The sequence below is a fragment of the Macrobrachium rosenbergii genome, chromosome 59, assembly GCF_040412425.1.
Source record: "Macrobrachium rosenbergii isolate ZJJX-2024 chromosome 59, ASM4041242v1, whole genome shotgun sequence".
NCBI lineage: Eukaryota > Metazoa > Arthropoda > Malacostraca > Decapoda > Palaemonidae > Macrobrachium > Macrobrachium rosenbergii.
This window is the reverse complement of record NC_089799.1, coordinates 30,700,108-30,722,043: the sequence shown is the minus strand read 5'-3', so window position 1 is coordinate 30,722,043 and position 21,936 is coordinate 30,700,108. Positions and strand designations below refer to the sequence as shown.

The following is a 21,936-nucleotide window of genomic DNA, read 5'->3' as shown; positions in this document are numbered from 1 at the left end:
TTGCTTTAGTTTTATTGACGGGCTTATGATTTGTAGGCAGTAAATTTGATTATGATTTGAGAGGCAGCTTTTGAGATGTACCGCAATCCCAACAGTGATATTTGATATAAAAATCATCCACAGTTAGTTTACGCAGTTTCCAAGGTGTGCAGTAAGCAAGCCTCTTTGCGCTCCATTATCCGATATCTGAGCTCTCTTGGTTTCGTAAGTCACTGAAAGTTGCAACTAGGCCTAACTGCTCAGAGTTTAAAACTCCAGAGCAGAAGGTAAATAGCCTGCTTATTTATAACAATAAATAATACAAGGAAATGAGGTACTTGAACTAAAAGTATCGTTGCAACACTATACTTTTATTTTTGTTTACATCCATTCATGGAAGATGAACCTTAAAGCATAATACAAGATACCTTATTTAAGTTATCTTTTATTTTCATCATTATAAGTTAGACAAGAAAATACTTTTAACATTTCCAAAAAATTCAGAGAAATTATTTTCCTAAAATTATACATACATACATACACACACACACACACACACACACACACATATATATATATATATATATATATATATATATATATATATATATATATATATATATATATATATATATATATTATATATATATATATATATATATATATCCTAAAATTATATATATATATATATATATATATATATATATATATATATATATATATATATATATATATATATATATATATATATATATATATATACATACGTGTGTTGTCATTAGCATAGTTACCAACAACTTTCTTCCCTAAATCTTAGGTGAGATTCCTAAACGGGAACCACCTTTGGCCACCACTTACTGAATTAAATCTGAGTCGCCTAATATTTATGCTACCTGCTGAATGATGTGATGTGATGTGATGTGAAACTCTTGGAAAAAGTACAAGCTCAGCTTTCAAGGAAAATAGTTTCGATCATTCCTAACATCATCAAGATTGTATTTCAATCTTCATTCGTCACTCGGATTTTTGTTCAGCTTTACAATTAACTGCTACATCTGTTCGGACACCTTTGACAGTTTCTAAAGATACCCTCTACCAAGCCTATAGCAATTTAGCAAGCGCATTTAATGTCATTTTTTACATCTGCCAGAGAGTTTTTGACTTTAGGATTATTTTTTTGATTTTTGCAAAATAGAAAGAATCTGTGTATGAAACAGTATGAATTATTCCTATGAATGATGTGATTCTGATGTACATTTGTAGCTCCTTATGTTAAAGTTACTTCATTAAGTCATATTTCTTTAATTACGCTTTGATGGTGGGGAAGTAAAATTGGAGTTGTGAAAGGCGAACGACAAATCACATAACTGTTCAAGAGTCTGAACTTCCTGAATGTTTCAGTGTCCTCTATATGAAAATTGCTGCCATTCCTAGTACTCTTCGACCCTCAAGGAGACCCGTTTCACTGTCCCTTCGCATAGAAGTTTTTAAATTGAATGTGAAATCATTGCCTGAATGTTGTAAGGATTGTATTAAAGAGAAAAGTGTGGATGTTGACAAGAACATGAGGGACGGTAAACTTTAATTTTAGTTCGGTAGACAGCTATATCAAAATAAATGCACGGTGAAGTGATACTGTACGATAAGAGAGCAATATACATCTTTGTGAAAATTACGAGGCATGGTGTAGGGTAATGATATCCAAATTATATACTTTTATCTTTTTTTTTTGAAATCTAGTGTACAGTGTTTACTTGAATTCGTTGTCATTGTTAAATTAAGTGATTTTTTCTGACTTGGCCTCGGCACGAAGATCATCAGAGTTGAAGAAGTGTCACTTTGCAGAAGTAATAGCTTGCAGGAATTTAAGTAGAATAATTATGAAACTGGCAGTGTTGTGTAATTAAGTCAGTCCCCTGTATGGTGTTCTAAGAAATGGACGTGACTTTAAATTAAAGCTTACAGAGAAATAGATTAGCATAAAAGAATGATTATCCTCCTACGTAGGAATATATGATAGAAAACTAGAAATATAAATGTGACAATGAGGAAATGCAAACCATTTGTAAAATGAAATATACAATGAATGGTATGAAATGCAACATATATCCAACGCATGTGATCAAATAGAAACCAGCGTAGATTCCTGTAAAGAATAGTCCTAATAGATTCTTTGACACAGTGAGGGACTAGCGTTTGAACAATAAGCGTCTCCGATGTAAGGCGTCACTGGCCAAAGGGTGATCCAGCCACACTGTTGGTTTTCTCCATCAGGTTCGTCTTGGCGCCAAAGTGATCGTGGGGTCACTGGGATTTTTCCAGTTAGCCATCTGCCATTCTTCACGCCGATCCAGACAAGCCCTGTTATGTTAAAGAAAAGTTTGTTAAAAGCTTGGATTACGAGAAACCAGCCAGGGCTCTAGTCATGGACCAGAGATGTGGGAGATGCTGTTCCACCAGACCTTGTACAAAAAAAAAAAACCGAATTTGGATATTAAGTCACAGTTTTTTTTTAGAATAATATTACCAGAGCACTTGAAAATCAACGGATGGTTTTTATCTGGAATAAGTTTGAGATACATGCTGGCTAAAAAGCAGATGTCTTGAAGTAACCTGAAAGTATGAAAGGAAATATGTAGGGTATTTTTGAGGATTGAACATAGTTCTTTGATCGCCATAAGATTACGCACTGTATGTAACGTCAGATTTACAATAGTGCGCAATTGTAAAAAAAGTAAGTATGCGCAATTGTAACAATGCAAGCAGTCAAGTGAGACAAATACAACAAGATACGTTTCATGATATTGAAGACGTTATAGAATACCACTGGACAGCTTAACAATGAAGATTGGGTGTGCTTACATCCTTCTAGAACCTCATGGAAGTTCTTTTTTAAGGGAATTAACATTTCGGGTGTGATTCCTTCTATAAGCCTTGCTCCTTTGTCACGGCAACTTTGCTTAGCCAGATCCCAAGTTTTCTTCTTTGTGTCGGGCATAACGCATCCAAGGCCGAAGATGACTTTTGCCGGTGGATTACATCCTGGAGCTGAAAATTTTGAAGGAAACGTGCACGATTACAATTGAGTTTTCCAAAAGGTTTAGTCTGAACTATCATTAAGTGTTCTGTCTCATTAACATGCCAGTTATAAGGAAACTCCGTTTATCAAGATCACCATTTTTTCTTTCATGACAGTGGCAGAAATGGTGTCCTTAATACAACAAATATTGATTGACATATGTTACTATTTAACTGTAAAACTATTCAGTTTCATTGTGAGAATGTAAGCTGAACTACTCTTCACAGATTTATTTGAAATTTAGAACCTAAAAGATACTTTATCTTTCTGGAACAACTTTTATGATAATTATGTTAGACTAATTTTCTTTGTAATGATATCTTTTCAAGAAGTATTTCTGAGATAACTTCTGTGATATATAGTGGTGCAGTTCTTTGTTAAAAAAAAGAAAGTGATTAAGAATTATTTCAAATATAATGATATCCTCACCGTCACAGTTGAATCCATCGCCTGTATACCAGGGTGGGCACTTGCAAATATAGCTGCCGATGGTGTTGGTACAACTGGCGTGTGAGTGGCATTTGTGGGTTCCAATGCGGCATTCATTAACATCTGTAAATAAGAAAAAAATGTACTTAGGGTAGAACATAAAGCTAAATGAAAGGGTTTAAGTTTTTCTGATAGAATAAAAATAAGTACAAATGGGAAATAAGAAAGATGGAATTAATCCATAAGGGAAAATGATTTAGTATTATACAAAGTAACTCATTGGGGACATTCCAAATATATAAATGCAATTCAGCACCAATTAATAAAAAAGATATTCTACAAAGTATCTCTATATGGCTAACTAGTTCGGCATGGTGTGTTTTTGTAGTGGGAGGCTTTGTTGGGAGGTTACAAACTTGACGACTTTGGATTTAACAGCTATTAGAAGTTTTGTCCACGATGCATGGCAAGAATGGTGGAATGCAGTACGGAAGGGGGTGATATCTCTTGGAAGTACAGTATAGTCCGAGTATAGCAACATACCCAGAAGATGGGAGACAATCCCTTGCCGTATTTGGATAGGCCATGCCCATCTAATACTTGTCTTTTTAAAGACAAGTAAATACCAGTCACATTATGATAAATGCCTAGCCCTTTGACAGTAAGGCATTAGGTAATGGAATGCCCAAGTCACTGGGGCCTTGGAAATAGGACTTCCGGGGCTCAAAACGAGATTGGCAGGTATTTTGTCGACCAGATCCTTGAGGAAGCAGTGTATCAAAATCATGCACCTCAAATTGACATCGGCGTCAGGGATGTTAGATAACAATTATTCATTCATTGCAATGGAACAATAAAACCCATAAGTCAGGCAATTTGCTACCCCCATTATGTTTCATCGTGGGTGGCCCTTGTGACGTTTCTTCAATAAAAGAATGTTTCTTCTTAAAAGAGTATATTTTATATTAGTATAGATAGATACAGCAATGGAGACGTCCTGTCTTATCTATATCTATACAGCAACTGGACGTCATGAATTAGAGACAAGCCTAGTTACTTAGGTTTGTTTACAACAACCAACAATTTTAACAAACAATGGAAAAGTCATTCACCTTAACAATCGTCAGAGCTCTGGCACTTGAAATTGTGGTTCGTTTTGTTTCTGGGCGTTATTCCACAGATGAGTTTATCACACCACCTCAAAAGCCCTAACCCTACTAACCCTAGGGGAAACTACATTCATGGATATTCAGATCTGTTTACGGGATTCCCAACTCCATTTCCAACAGTCTGCAAACCGATGCTGTGGATGAGCTTCCCACTTCCCATAAAATGGTCCCATACCGGCTAACTCCATCAACGGGTATATTGTGTAACTGTGGCAGTACTGTTTGCCGAAGATCTTGTAATTGTAACTGAAATATTTGCGATTTGGTACCATATATGTGAGAGTATTCGAAGAGTAAGTATCTTTACAACGCCCAGATCGATAACCTCTACCATACAAAAAGATCAGCCATTTAAATTTCTACAAATACTGCCTAGTTTCACCGCTGCGCCTAATAACGACAAGCGCCTCCCTTTTTGTCAGTAATGGCAAGGTATGACAGTACCCAGTTCTGTACTTTTGTTCACGATAAACAACATATGTGAGAAGATATGGAAAGCATATAAACACCCTTTCGTATCTGTCTTGTCGGCTTAGCCTTCACACGTTTTAGTGCACAGAGTGCCTTGCACAGTACAGTCAGTGAGGAAGCGGACTGTAGCTGTTGGCCCCTTTCCAGTGATGGCTATCGAAACAGTGACAGAATGTGGGTTGTGAAGCATTCAGTTTTATAGATACAGAAAAGGTAAAGCTTCAAAAGAACGACGGCGCCGTAATATACCACTGGATGGGATGTTACTTGACTTAAGACTAAAGGAAAACATATAAGGACTTTTCTGCAAAAACAGTTGAAATAAAAAAAAAACTTCGGAATACATTAACTTTGGAAAAACTTTGCAACTGATTCAAACTTACCCAACATGTGCTTGCTAGTACAGAACATTAGTCTGTCAATGTTAACAGCATAGTTAATTACTTTTAGTCAAGTTTTGATGATTGGCTCTCCAGTGTTGAGTTCAAATAATAAAACTGTCATGATTTTATGATTTGGCAATTTAATTCGATAGACCTATCGTAGTAGTTAATGTTATAAGTCAGGTATATTCCTAGGCTAGGCTACTTTGGGTTAGTAATTTAGTACAGACACAGTTGGTTCAGTGCCTAACCTAGATCACAAACCTGTTAGATTATCCTTAGCCAATGATTTTATGCCATCACCGTTAGTTGATGTTTAGTGTGCAGTCTTGTGGTCGATCTGACCAGACTCCCGCACTTTGTAGTGTTGGCAGCGTTAGCCTTTATCTGAGCCGGAAACTTCGGGGTCTTTTCCAGTTCGACACGCCCGTTGTTGATCTTTCGAACCGGGTATGTGATTTGCAGAAATTTACAAAATAGGGTAGGTTAGGCTGTTGGGGTTAGGTTTATGAATTAAATTGCATTTTGTTTGGAGCCAATAAATTTGAATCAACATGCATATTTGCATGATTCTGTAGGCTAGCATTTGTGTATCATATCATATATTTTGAGTTCTATCCTATCCGGGTAAAGGTCTATAGCCAGCCGTCTCCATTGGTTAGAAGTCTATCCTAGTTTAACCAGACCACTGAGCTGGTTAACAGCTCTCCTAGGGCTGGCCCGAAGGATTAGACTTATTTTACGTGGCTAAGAACCGATTGGTTACCTAGCAACGGGACCTACACCTTATTGTGGAATCCGAACCACATTATGACGAGAAATGAATTTGTATCACCTGAAATAAATTCTTCTAATTCTTCATTGGCCGCTCGGGGAGTCGAACGCCGGGTCAACAGCGTGCTAGCCCAATGAAGAACTAATCCATTATAACTAACCAGGGTTATGATGCTTATGGTTTGATTCGCATTGAAGACAGATTAGTTTTTCATACTGCAACATACCAGATTTGTACATAAGGCTATTTTAGTGTGTGAGCATAGCCTATTCATTATACTTTGTATCATTGTTTGTATCAACAATAACCCGTTATCATTAGCATTTCTGTGAGCCGAAAACTTCCGGTCTTTGATCATTTGCTACAGATACTGTTGAAAAAATTGATAAAGTAAATTCATTTGAAGAGCAAAGCTTCCAATTCTCAAGATCCGACAAACTTTTTGGAACAAATTTATTCTTGAAAAAAATAAAACCGAACTGGTTTTAAGTACACTTTGAAGTGAAAAACGTCCCAAGCGAAAATGGCTGAATCTGTAAACACTTCAAAAGACAAGCGATGCTCTTTCTGTAAACATTTCAAAGGGCATGCGTTGCGTTTTTTTGAAATGGTTTTCCATTTATGAAATACAATTAAGTTGTAGACAAAATACGAGCATGTAGACTGTGACTGTCCGCGTCTTGTTATTACTAACACTCCACTGACAACGAGCCCAGAGAACACAATCGCGCTGGTGATGCCAATCGCGCTTTTATATGAAGTCAAGACTGCAGTAGATGATGGAAGAGCAGCACCTCATTACATCATTTACAGTGTAGCTAGGGAAGACTCCCAGGCACCTGCCGTAGCGCTACCTTTCAAAAAGTGATTCCAAGTTTTGCTTTTCGATGTAAATTACTTCCGATGTTTTCCGTTATTCGGAAGGTTTATTCGTAAAAAAGCATAATTGACAATGAAAACGTCCTGTAAACCCAACAAGAAAGTCAGCCTAGGAATCTATTGCAATCAAACAACAGCGCCACTCAAGGGCAACAACAGTTGTTCACCAAATTACTGACATGACCTGCAGAAAAATCCTTTTCTGCTGATTTATAACATTAGAATTCATATGTCTTGCAGTGAAAGCGTGGGTTAATATCCAGACTTCGTTGCAAGATGTTCTACCATACACTGATAGAACCCACATGGTAATTATCTGTGACATGATATATCAGGAACACTAGGAATCAGTTCAATTATATAAGAATAAATGCGTTCCCTCAGGCCTTTCACAAAGGCAGCAGACTGAACACATCAGTAATATATGTACGTACTGCGCCATTACAAGGATACTATAGTCCTTTTTGTCGTTCTTTCATTGTTTCTACGATATTCACATTATCTGGTTTTTATGGTATTAAATTTATTTTGCTTTCCGCCCATGATCACAGTGTAAAATAGCTTGTTTCACTTAAGATTCTCTGTAAGCTTTAAGCATTTCTTTAACCGATCTCATTCCAGGATAAAAGTCCTGAGATTCTCCAGTGTATTAAATCTTCGAAGATATATAATTTCGGGAAGGAATCTATTCGAGTCATGATCTGTTCAAGTAATGGGTCTTGGTCTGGTTGGTAGCATCCCCTTTCTGCCAGCAATGGAACCTTGGTTCGAATCCTGGGCGTGTGAGAGGACGAGTATGCTCAGTTAAAAACACGTCTGACGCGATTGATGTAAGCAGGGAACTACTCGTATGTACCTGGTAACCAGTCGACGGCCGTGAGTCGTCTTGTAGGAGGAAAATACTTGTTACGAACGGGAAGATAACAACACTGAATAATATATATATATATATATATATATATATATATATATATATATATATATATTATGAAGTATGAAGTTCACCTTATGAACATGAGGATAGAGCTCGATATCTAGGTGAGGGCGGAGCGATAAAACCACATTACACTAAAATCCCACCCAGCGTCCGTTGTCATAAATGGTGATTATGGGCTCGAGAGTAATTTATCATTACTAGTTTTTAGCCAAGGAGGAGGAAATGGGTCCTGCAACTCCAGCTTAAAACACTTGTAAGAGTTGGAGCCATGGTGAAAGTATAAGTATGAAGGTCAGTTCATAATGTTCATTCAAAGTCTCATCCTAAAAAGTGTAAACATCATGTCACTTGTCCGTGGTGTAAAAAGGTGGCATCCGTTGCCCCCAAATACGCCACGGATTGCTACATTATTGCTCCTAAAATTGTTGCCACACCAGAGGGATACAAGCCAGACTTTGCCAGTTCGGCACATTAGGTAACAATTCAAGACCACGATTGGCTGGTTCAGTCACTGCCACCTGCGTCCTGTGGAGTATGGCAATATAATGGATAACAAAGTATGCCCGCTTGCAGCTTTTCTCTGAGTTTAATTTGATGTGCAATTGTTGCCCATAAATGGCTTGGCCTTCTCCAAGTAGTCTAATACTTTGAAACTGCTTTTTAAAATGCAGAAGTCTTCACCTCGCTAGCTAACTTCACTTGCTTAATTTTTCAGGAGAAGAATTTGTTTCCATTGCTTGCTTTGGTTCAGTTCAAAACAGACAAACGTAGAACGTTTGTCTATTTTAAGCTGCTTATTTTCTGTAGACATTGTAAAGAATAATATAGGTCCTTTGCTTGGTTTGGTTCAGGATGACAAATTAGAATAATTATCTCTTTTTGGGTTATTTATTTCCTGTAGAGACTAAAGAATGATATAGATCCTTCGCTTGCTTTGTTGCTGGATGAAAGAATAGAATCTTGTCTTTTTTGTGGGGTTATAAATCTCCTGTAAAGATCGTTAAGAATAATATTGAAACGAGTGTGAAGTGTCCTGGAAATTTCCAGTCCCCTAGACTTTTCTGGTTTCATCTCGCCGAAAGCTTAACCCATCGAGGAATGTCAGTCAAAATATTCTGCGGAGTCATCCCCCTGTGTTTTCCCTGCTAGCTTAAATTCAGCGTTTCGTTCTTTGACGATGGGATAGGAAGGCGAATCGTCATCAAGTGCTTGGATTATGTAGGCTAGTAGTCTTTGCGCTGCTGTTTTTTTTTTTTTTTTTCAAATGTTTTTTTTCATTGTACTTGCGCCTAGTGAAAATAAAGGAACTCACCTGCGATGTAATAAATGCATATAATGTTATTTTTTGTGTACAGTCACATAAGTGGTTGCACAAGAATTCGATACTGGGCTACTGATTTCTAAGGACTACAGAAACATAAAAAAATCTAATGGTGCCATATCATCTTTTAGCTTTGCATAACTTGTTTTTATTTCATATACGATGCAGTTTATTTTAGTCCTTAGTATAATTCATTTTGTATCACCATTCCATATGTAATTTGCATTTCAAAACAAGCAAGGAGTATTTTTAATACTTCTCAGGGGAGTTTGAATTTAGAAGCCACCGATAGTGAAACATTGCGAGGAATCTCCATAGAGATTTGTGCAACATAGCTTGCCTTCGGCCCCTAACTGCAACCCCTTTCGTTCCCTTTACTGTACCTCCTTTCATAATCTCTTTCTTCCATCTTACTTTCCACCCTCTCCTAACAATTGATTCGTATTTCAACTGCGAGGTTGTCCTCCAGTTACACCTATCAAACCTTTTACTGTCAACTTCCGTTTCAGCGCTGAATGACCTCATAGGTCCCAGTGCTTGGCCTTTGGCCTAAATTCTATATTCAACTCAACATTAGCTGAGAAAAGTAGTGAATCTCAAGATGAATTTCAGGCCATGAATTTTTGTTAGTGAGGAAAAGAAAGCTTTTAATGCGTCAGACACATGTGACTATTACCTTTGAAATTTTCAATGCTTGTCGCCATTATCTCTCCAAATGACCAGTTCATTCTCTGGAATGTTGAATTTTGTAACGCTAGCTGTAAAGTTTATATTACAAAGATTTCGACGAAATGAAAATCGCTGTTACGATGGTGAGGACACTTCTGTTTCAGGTCTAGTAAAATACGGACGAATTCGACAGTCATATGCATGAATGAGCAGAAACAGGTTCTTGACCTCCGCAGAACCGTGTTACGGCAAACTCACTAAATAGCGAGCATGAGTTTGAATCGTGCCAGGGTAGAAAAAGGCTTGAGAGAAGCAATACACACACACACACACACATACATATATATTATATGTAGGCTATTATGTATAGTGTATATATGTAAATTTCTTTGCCTGTTTTGTATTAATGTGTGTATGTATATGTATGTAGATCGAAAATGGGATATATGTCCGACTATTTGTTAATATAAGGTGCCAAGAACGTTTACGAACATAGGCAAGTGTTTGGCGACTAAAAATTTTGTTGCTGTATTGATCTGTTGTAGCACTTTGCCAGAGGGAGAGAGAGAGAAGGGTGATTATTCTGAATTACCTTGACACTGGTATCCATTTCCAGCGTATCCTTCGATGCAGATGCACCTGTAACCGATGAGTTTGTCCTCACAGCGCGCCAGCTTACTGCAGTTGTGTCCTCCATCGCGACATTCATCTGTTCGTCAAAAAACCAGGATGTAAAGGATGCCAGATTTAGCCATATTAAAGAATTTGTTTTTTATTTCAAACTTTTTTTATCTTGTTTCATTGTTTATTTCAAAGGCAGTAACACGGTAGGGTAGTGAGTCTAATTCATTTTAATTTCCAAATCAAGTGCTTTGTATTCTAGTTGTATTTAGTTATAGTAAATTTTTCAAGAAATGTTCGGTTTTGTAAAATCAGTTATGGAATGATACTAGGGACTACAATTTGCATATATTATTTTTAATATCACGAAGATGTACTGTAGTAATATCTTTGTTACCTCTTGCCAAGCGCTGATAGAACAGGGCGAGCTGTTGTGCTGTAGAACACTGCTGAACGTTATGAGGAGACTTCTGACTTCCTGAAATGCAGAAACATTTCGCTGTTGAGTGAGTCTGAGTACCAGTACATATAATGCAGATGTCACATTCGAAGTAATTATATTTCAAGGTCTAATGTCACGTTGATTAGGCTGAACACAAAAGTACTTGGGAGTGAAACACCTCTGCCAGCTACAATTGAATGACCTCACTGGCCCCAACGTCGGGTTATATGGCGCGCGCGGATTCCGTATATTTTATTTTTAGTAGATTTTTATTTTAAATTGTATTTTATTTTTTATTTTATTTTTATTTCTATTGTACGTTTTTATTCTAGCATTAAAGAATTTTTTGTAGTGTTTTATTTTTTAGTCTTTTATTTCATGTTTTATTTTATTTTTATAATAAATTATTTGAATATTTCACGTTCTGTATTATTTTATATATTTTCATTTTAGCATTAAAGAATTTTTTCAGCATTTAATTTTATGTTTATATTATTTTACTGTGGTATTGTTTTATTTTATATTGCTTTTGGGGATTGTTGGATCAGGTGGATGGGTGATTGGCCTGGGTAGTCTGTGAATGTTTTTATTTCATATATTCATTACTCTTTGCTTCCTGTAGGAAGGGGAGGGGTCGGGGCTAATTTCGTCAGTGCACCTCACCTGGTGCACTGTATGCATTACATAGTTCTTCGTTGGGTGAGTCGGTAGAGCTTCGGACTGTCACTCGATGGGCCGGAGTTCAATTCCCCCGGCCGGCTGATGAAAAGTAAGAGGAATTTATTTCTGGTGATAGAAATTCATTTCTCGCTATAATGTGGTTCGGATTTCACAATAAGCTGTAGGTTCCGTTGCTAAGTAACCAGTTGGTTCTTAGCCACGTAAAATAAGTCTAATCCTTCGGGCCAGCCCTCTCTAGGAGAGCTGTTAATCAGCTCAGTGGTCTGGTTAAACTAAGGTATACTTTAAGGTTCGGTCCCTAGCTGCAAACCCCCTTTCATTCCTTATTCCTTGTACTGCACTCCGTTCATATTCGCTTTCTTCCATCTTACTTTCCACCCTCTCCTAACAGTTATTTTGTAGTGCAACTGCAAGGTTTTCTTCTTGTTATACCTTTAAAACCTTTTTACTCTCAATTTCCCCTTCAGCACTGAATGACCTCACGGGTGCCAGTGCTTGGCCTTTGGCCTAAATTTTATATTCCACTCCATTCCATTACTTTTGGCTGAAGAGTCTCTCAATATAACTATATACTTACGAAGTGGAAGCCCCCTAAATCTAATAAATCTTTCAGTTTATCACCATCTATTTTTCAGGTTAATACAACCCTCTTAACATCTCAAACCGCATGTATGGAGTTCATGGAAAAGAATTTCAATTTTAAGAATCACTTTTGAATTTAAATCAAACTTTGTTCTTTGCAAAAAAAAGTATTAGCTTCAGTCCTTCAGTCACTTGTTGGATGTTAAGACTGCATTTCTGTGTAGATTCTGTGATGTGAATGTCTGTACATTTTGATTTCCAAGTTTTATACGTGTGCTAAATCTTCAGTTGAGATTGAATTTTGGATGCTAAAAATGGAGTCACGTGCAATATTAAATCCATTTCATTGTCGCTGAGACTTTGTTACAGATCTTGAAAAGATTTTGTGTTTGGTGGTACTGGTCTCTGCCGAATGATAATCTTCTGAGGTTCTTCAAAACATTCAGTTCATGAAAGTAATAATAAGTGATGTGAAACATCGTCATGTTTCTTTTTAGAATTGTTTATGACAAAGAACATGGAATGAAAACAAATATAAGCAAGATAAAAATGGGAAAATTTACTAGCAAGAAAGAAATGAGGTGTTGGTATCAGGATAATTCATTTTTCAAATTGATTTCATTTTTTTTGTAGAGTATTTCAGGTACCCACGCATGGATGTCGGTATGTATGTGTTGGTACTCGGTTACATAGCGTAAGGGCTCAGTAAATGATTAGATTACTCCGAAGTTATTCTTGGAAGACAAGAATCGCTCTTTCTGTCGCCCTCCCATTCTATGGAAGAACAAAAAGTGAAACCTTTGCTGTATATGGGTGTACTCCATATTGTTCTCAATGTTCTCAAACAAGGTTGCGATTTTTTTCAAGGTTCTAAATTCATCTATGTTGATTAAATAGGGCCAGAGTGAGAGAACCGAGCAGTAAGACTAAGCAAGCATGGTTGATATTCTGTAATTAATTACAGCTGAAATATGGAATCTAAAAACTGTAAGGAAACAAATGAAAAACAAAAAAATCATAGAAGATGTAATTATGGAAGATAGATTTTATTATCTAAAGACATCCTCCCATTGCGGGTGGCGGGGCGGGCGTGGTTAGAGCCGTTAGTGTGCCTCACGCGGTGCACTGTAGGCATTACTTAAGGGTCTTAGCAGCGTCCCTTCAGCCCCAAGCTGCAACCCCTCTTATTCATTTTACTATACCTCTGTTCATATTCTCTTTCTTCCATCTTGTTTTCCACGCTCTCCAAAAAATTGTTTCAACATTATATTCAGCGTTGAATAACCTCCTAGGTCTCATCGCTTGGCCTTTGGCCTAAATTTTATATTCCAAGTTCAATTCTACAGACAAGTGCAAAAATCTTATGTGACTTGAAATAAAGCATGTATTAAAAAGAGAAGTATTAAAAAGGGAGAAATACTGAGTTGAATGATAAAAAGACGGTTAATTCTTCTTATTCCAACAGGTCTTGTGAGTCCTGTGGCCCCAGCGAGCCGGGTGTGAATGGCGGTAGAAGGCAGGGAATCAACATTTGCCGAACCAAGCAATCTCGGTTCCTAATTCTCTCAAGTGCAGGTACTGTCATATGTACGGTAGATTTGACGTCATTATTTATTATTTTGATCGCATATTTATTTTGCCTTGGTTTTTTCAGCTCTTTCAAGTTTGTGATTGGGTCTCCTTGCCGCTCTTGTTTTCCTATATTAGCTGAGGCTAGTTTTCCTTGATTTATCTTTAAGGGTTTTGTGACCAAGTTTAATCGTTTATTTTGTCCTTGCGCTGAAAGCTTGAGTGACGTGAATGGGGTTATTGTTCTTTAAAGAGATTAACGCTCATGCGGTCTCGTATCAACTTTTTGAGTTTTGCTTGCCATTCCTCCTCCTCCTCCTCCTCCTCCTCCTCCTACCGTCAGATGTTGCGTATGATATCCCCGATGTTTACCGGAAAGTGAAAGGGTGTGGAAGGCTATGCCTCGACTCAACATTATCATTTAGCTAGTACGCTGGTATAGTGGATAGTGTCGTGGCATGCCACTCAGATGTCGTGGGTTCGCGTCTCCCCCATGGCGATGAAAAATCACTGGCTCTGCATCATGATCAGTTGCTGCTGTACTGCAGAGTCTGCGATGGGAGGTTGAAGGTAACATTCTTGGGAAGCTTGAATTTCAACCCAGTGGCCCCTGTGTGCTTGTTCCATGTGATTAGGTTTCATTTACTGAAATAATAATAATAACACACTAAACATAACGGCTCAGACGAGTTTCGCCTTAACATGGAAAGTGACGTATCTTCAGGACAGAATGTCTAATTGTGGCTGGTTGGTTTTGGCTCACATTTTGCTGGTCTTTTGCCAGCAGTATTGAAAACCACGTGATTTTTCTCCTGATACATAAAGATAAAAAGCTAGAAAAAGAAAATAGGTGGAAATAGCAATGCAGTATGAATAAAGGTGAACTGCAAAGCTTGCGCAATGGCAGCCCCTGAGTGAGGGCAAAGTGATGAGGTGCTTAAAACACCAAATGCAATAACTATTGCTGTATATCGAACTGGGCTTATGCCACCACCGGCTGTTGCTCCTGGAGCAGCTCGTAGAACCACAATGCTTTATGCAAGATAGTTGTAGGAATAGAAAAAAATGTGACCTAATTGGACAAATCGGCAGGCCATTCGAAGTTGACCGATAGCTCACTCTAAAGCACGGTTTACACGCTACGATAAATTGTAGCTACGATCTCCTGTTTACACGTAACGACAAATTGTAACAACCAGATCGCTACAATAAATCGCTTCAATTTATCGTAGCGTGTAAACCGTGCTTTAGAGGGTTTCATACGCGTTATCACACTGGACGGTCGAGAGGTCCTAACAAACTGGCCAAAATGAAGGCAAAGAACATGAACCAATTCGCCCGGAAATTCCTTGTGGAATCGCAGTACAGGGTCGTTGGAGTGAGAATGCAAGAAGTCTTTCGGACCTTTTGACCACTTGATAGTGGGTATGGCATAGGGTTAGAGAGGGGTAAGGTTTCATTGTAAACTTTGATAGTTTTATTTCATGTGCAAAATAACCTAAATAAAAGGTCAAAATGACGAGATGAAGTTAGCCAAGAACTAGGACCTTTCTGCTCCATTTTTTTTTAAATATTCACTAAAATTAAAGCCGTTGAGACAAATTTCTTGAGCACAGTGCTTTTAAGTGATGTTTGGCTTTATGCTGTGTGTGTCAGTTTTTGCGCATTAAAACCGAAGTTAATATCTAACAAATGTTTATGATAATCAGTCGAGAACTTGCTTAAGATATATTTGTTTGATTGATCTATAAAAAGTTGGGTATCATGCTAGAATTATTAATTTTCATGTAATTTTGAGGCCAAATATGTATACCATAATGTATCGGTCTGAGTAAAACAAAAATATTTTTTAAGGCTAAAATGAAAAGTTGTCTAAATAAAGATACATAATAGTATAGTTATACTCGTATGTTTCTGGCTCATTACAAGTCAGCGGTGAGATATCTTTATTCATATTTTTGTAAGTAATTGCACAGTAAAGCGTAACGCGTCATTTTTTACGGAATGGATACCCCACCTTATTTTATAAAAGTTTGTTTCATTTTTTACACCACTGATAATTATTTTCATTTATTAGACCAGTCATTGTTTTCATCTAACGCATGGGACCCAAGATAAAGTTTCAATTTTACCATTAATATTTCATTTATACTCATTTGTATTCACAAGACACTGAGCTTAAAGGTAATGCACATATTGTGTTTGATATACTGTAAGTATCACGTAACTGCAAAATTATTTAGAACTGCCCGTCGCTTTTGACGACACTGGTACAGTGATCAGGCAGTCACCGCATTTGAGTACTTATTATGGGTGTTTAAGAAATCTTGAAGCACAGTGAATAGTTCTCTACCAGTGCATGTCTTAATGTCAGTTAAAGAAAGACACCTTTCAGCAGGTCGTCATCTTTACTTAATGGATTATTATTGACAATTGGTCATTTATTATTGACAATTGGTCATTTTTGTCGAGACGATGTATATCAGTGTTAGATATTAGTGTTGGCTTTCAAATCGTATTTTGGTTCCAGCTTCAATGTAAAGCAATTCTGGGAGTAAGTGCTTTTATCGTCGAAAGTCACTGTGAGTATCATGATATATCAGTGTTAGCATAGATTCTTTTACAGTGTTTTATTTCAAATCGTATATATTGGTCTCATTAGCTTCAATGTAAATCTGCCACTGTCTGGGAGTATCATGATGCTTCCCTGACCTTCAGCGTAAATCTGTCACTGTCACGGAGTATCATGATGCTTCCCTGACCTTCAGTGTAAATCTGTCACTGTCTGGGAGTATCATGATGCTTCCCTGACCTTCAGCGTAAATCTGTCACTGTCTGGGAGTATCATGATGCTTCCCTGACCTTCAGCGTAAATCTGTCACTGTCTGGGAGGTCTTCATGATGCGTAAATCTCACCCTAATGACCTTCAGTGTAAAGTGTAAATCTGTTGTCAGTCTAGATATACCATGATGTCACTGTCTGGGAGTATCTGATGCTTCCTGACCTTCAGCGTAAATCTGTCACTGTCTCATGATGCTTCCCTGTGTAAATCACTGTCTGGGTATCATGATGCTTCCCTGACCTTCAGTGCAAATCTGTCACTGTCTGGGAGTATCATGATGCTTCCTGACCTTGTAAATCTGTCACTGTCACGGAGTATCCTGATGCTTCCTGACCTTCAGTAAATCTGTAGTAATAAATCTGTCACTGTCTGGGAAATATGATGCTTGATGCTTCACCTTGATCCTCCTTGCGTAAATCTGTCACTGTTAATGTTTGATGCTTATGACCATAAATCTGTCACTGTCACGGAGTATCTGATGCTTCCCTGACCTTCAGTATAAATCTCATAACTGACCTTTCAGCGTAAATCTGTCACTGTGCTTCCCTTTCAGGGTAAATCTGTCACTGTCCGGAGTATGATGATGCTTCTTGACCTTCAGTGTAAATCTGTCACTGTCTAGGTGTTCATAATGCCTCCCCTGTAAATCTGATGCCTCCCTAATTCTGGTAAATTTGTCAGTCTAGATATATCATGATGCTTCCCTGATCCTCAATGTAAATCTGTCACTGTCTGGGTGTATCGTGAGTCCTCGTAAATCACTCACTGTCTCACTGCTTCTGATCCTCAGTGTAAATTTGTCACTGTCTAAATATATCTTGATGCTTCCCCTGATCCTCATTGTAAATCTAATGTCTGCTTCCCTGTCTGGGTCATGTCATGCTTCCCTGATCCTGAGTGCCTATCACTGTCTGGGTATGATCCTCAGTGTAAATCTGTCACTGTCTGGGTGTATTATGATGCTACCCCTGATCCTCAGTGTAAATCTATCAGTGTCTGGGTATGCCATGTTCCTTCCCCTGATCCTCAGTGCAAATTAGTCACTGTCTGGGTGTACCGTGATGTGTTCCCTGATCCTCATTGTAAATCTGTCACTGTCTGGGTATGTCATGATGCTTCCCTTGATCCTCAGTGTAAATCTGTCACTGTCTGGGTGTATCATGATGCTTCCCCTGATCCTCAGTGTAAACTGTCCCTGTCTGGGTATGTCATGATGCTTCCCTTGATCCTCAGTGTAAATCTGTCACTGTCTGGGGTATGTCTATCTGGGTATGTTTTGATGCTTCTGTCACTGTCTGGGTGTATCATGATGCTTCCCCTCAGTGTAAATCTAGGTATGTCATGATGCTTCCCTTGATCCTCAGTGTAAATATAATAAGATCTTAGTTGTCATTAATACTAGTTTTATGATCCTCAGTGTAAACTGTCCCTGTCTGGGTATGTCGTTGTCAGGTAAATCTGTCACTATCCGATATCGAAGACCTTAGTTGTCATTAACACATTTTTATACACACGCGTTGTAGGAAAAGCGTAAATGCCGTCGGCACAAAAAAAGAACAGAGAGAGAGAGAGAGAGAGAGAGAGAGAGTAATGAAGAAAACATATAAAAGCAATCTGAAGTAGTATGCGCCACACGAAATCTCTAGGAAGAGCTATGATCCGGAAAACAATCCCAGGTGATCACCTCCATCTAACTTTAATGGTGTCAGTCCAATGACGGTAAAAAGTTCTGTCCTCTATCCTTACTGAATATCAATGAGACTATGATAGGGTAAAATAGTTAGTGGGGCGAATGTAGGACTTTTGTCGGACTTTCGGGTGAGGAATCGTCAACTTGAGTACTGGAATGACACTCGTAAAGTTACATCGAGATTGTTGTGGTCTGCTAGACATCGCTTGCTGCACATGGCATACAAACTCTTAATTTACATTTTTTGAGAAGAACGGAAACGATAGAGAAAACTCTCCGGTGGGGGGGGAGAGTGTCATCAGTGCACCTCACGCAGTTCGCTGTAGGGATTACTTAAGGTTCTTTGCAACGCCCTTGGGCCCCTAGCTGCAACCCCCTTTCATTCATTTTACTGTACCTCCGTTCATATTCTCATTCTTCCGTCTTATTTTTCACCCTCTCTAACAATTGTTTCATAGTGCAACTGCGAGGCTTTCCTCCTATTACACCTTTAAAATCTTTACTCTCAATTTTCCTTTCAGCGCTGAATGACCTCATAGGTCCCAGCGCTTGGCATCAAACCTAATCTCCTACTCCAATTCCGATAGCGAAAACTGGTGTGGTTTAAATGTGTAAAGGACTCTGGTATGGCAGTTGCTAAAAGATTATTTCCTCTTTGAGGTTATTTTTGTATTTCTTATATCAGTTTGTCTGTTAAGCTACTTCTCTCTCTAGAGTATGTAAGTTTATAAACCTGTTTGAAATAGCTACAGGCATTACGTATATATATATATATATATATATATATATATATATATATATATATATATATATATATATATATATATATATATATATATATATATATATATATATATATATATATATATATATATATATACATACATATATATATATATATATATATATATATATATATATATATATATATATATATATATATATATATATATATATATATATATATATATATATATATATATAGATATATATATATATATATATATATATATATATATACATATATATATATATATATATATATATATATATATATATATATATATATATATATATATATATATATATATATATATATATATATATATATATATATATATATATATAGATGCATACAGTATATATATATATATATGTATATATTAGGTATACAGATATACATGAACACGTGTTTCACAGAAATAAATTTCTAATACCGGAAACGAACCTCGGTCTCCCGAGTGACAGGCCAAGGCCGGGGTTCGTTCCCGGTGTGAGACAGAACTTTATTTCTGTAAAATTCACTCACCTCGGAGTAACATAGCCCAAAGGGGAATTTATAAGTGATAAGTGATTCATCAGCAGGGAAATTCGAGCCCCCGAATGGTTGGGAAGCGATGACGTTTCAGTGATGGTAACCTTTGCGCTATCAAGAGAGGTATAAGTTGATACTGGTTCTGTTATACATATTGCTATCGAATACATGTTTTTGTACTTAGAATCGATATCAACTTAGAAGTTGTAGATTTCAACCATGCAGGGGTTCAATTCACCCTGGTGGCAAATCGCTTATCACTTATAAATTCCCCTTCGGGCGATGTCATTCCAAGGTTGAGTAAATTTGATATTGAACATTTGTAGCTTAATGTATATGAAATATATATATGTATGTACTGTATATATATATTATATATATAGTGTTTTATATATATTTATATATACATATAAAATATAAATACACATATATATCATTTTTTTTTCACATACATTAAGCTATAAATGTTGTTCAATATCAAATTTGCTCAACCTTGGAATGACATCACCCGAAGGGGAATTTATAAGTGATAAGCGATTCGCCACCAGGGTGAATTGAACCCCTGAATGGTTGAAATCTACAACTTCTAAGTTGGTATCGATTGTAAGTACAAAAACCTGTACTCGATAGCAATATGTACAGTATAAGAGAACCAGTATCAACTTATAATATATCGTATGTGTGTTTTAGCAAATTGTGTAACTGCACCTGCCCTGATCAGGCTGCGGCCACCTGCTTTTAAGAGATGTTACAATGGCAGGAATTAATGGCTGAGTGCTTAAATTACTGTCTCTTATGCAATCCTAAATGACATGGGTTCGATTCCTGATCGGTTCAGGTGCACTTTTCAGATGGAACTCCCTTTGTGGTGTAAAGTATTCGCAAAGAACAGAGTTCGGTATTAATAGGCCATTTATAACCTGATGCGGAAAATGTGAAAAATATTGTGGGCCAAAAAAAGTGACAAACTACACACACACACACACACACACACACACACACACACACACACATATATATATATATATATATATATATATATATATATATATATATATATATATATATATATATGTATATAACATACATGTATATATATCATATACATATATATATGTATGTATTTATATATATAAATTAAATATAATATATATGAATATAAATAAGTTTTATATGTTTATGAGCATCTTACAATTCACCAAGGATTTCACAGGAAAACAGTTAGGAAGAATGTGCGAACTCATGCATATCTGAAGACTACTTTGCACAAATTAACTAAAAAAAAAAAAATATATATATATATATATATATATATATATATATATATATATATATATATATATATATATATATATATATATATATATATATTTTTAGTTGATTTGTGCAAAGTAGTCTTCAGATATGCATGAGTTCGCACATTCTTCCTAACTGTTGTCCTGTGAAATCCTTGGTGAATTGTAAGATGCTCATAAACACTGGCCAGCTATATAAATCGCGATGCATATCCACATATTTCTGTGGTGTCGCAAGGCACCTGCCTTGAACTGGCCACGTTTGAGAATAACGGTATTCCTCTTTGAATCGTCCCCCTTAGTTGGGATAGTACCGTCAGTGTATCTCAGGCGGTGCACTGTAAGTACTACTTACGGTTCCTTGTAGCGTCCCTTCGGCCCCAAGCTGCAACCTCTTTCATTCCTTTTACAGTACCTCTGTTCATATTGTCTTCCTTCCATCTGACTTTCCACCCTCTCTAACAAATGTTTCATAGTGCAGCTGCGAGGTTTTCGTCCTGTCAGTTTCCTATTCAGCGCCGAATGACCTAATAGGTCCCAGCTCTTGGCCTTTGGCCTAACTTCTATATTCCAACTTCATTAAATTGTTTATGTAAATTCCTTTACCTTCTAGGATTCTCATTTTGGAGCCACATTATAGCTCGGCAGTTGGAATTCATAGCAGCTTATTCAAGAAAGCAAATTAACAGTAAATAAAAAAAAAAATTTATGGTCCTTCATAATGAGCTGGCTTATCCACATATTTCTTAATCGTTTAATGTACTGTTGTTGATTTATGTAATGTCGGGATTACTCATTTTGGTGTTG

General features: G+C 36.9%; 1 protein-coding gene across 2 annotated transcripts in view; it reads right to left on the bottom strand.

Annotated features, from left to right (window-relative positions):
* Positions 1–1,685: 1,685 nt before the first annotated feature.
* The window catches only part of LOC136837741 (uncharacterized), a 54,187-nt gene continuing 33,936 nt past the window's right edge, over positions 1,686–21,936 (bottom strand). For both annotated transcript variants that reach the window (XM_067102666.1, XM_067102665.1), the window contains 5 exons: positions 11,110–11,190; positions 10,684–10,800; positions 3,488–3,610; positions 2,842–3,027; positions 1,686–2,340 (listed from right to left, as the gene is read on the bottom strand). In XM_067102666.1, coding sequence (XP_066958767.1) covers positions 2,141–2,340; positions 2,842–3,027; positions 3,488–3,610; positions 10,684–10,800; positions 11,110–11,190 — 707 coding nt within the window. In that variant the 3' untranslated portion in view covers positions 1,686–2,140. The remainder of the gene's footprint in view (positions 2,341–2,841; positions 3,028–3,487; positions 3,611–10,683; positions 10,801–11,109; positions 11,191–21,936) is intronic.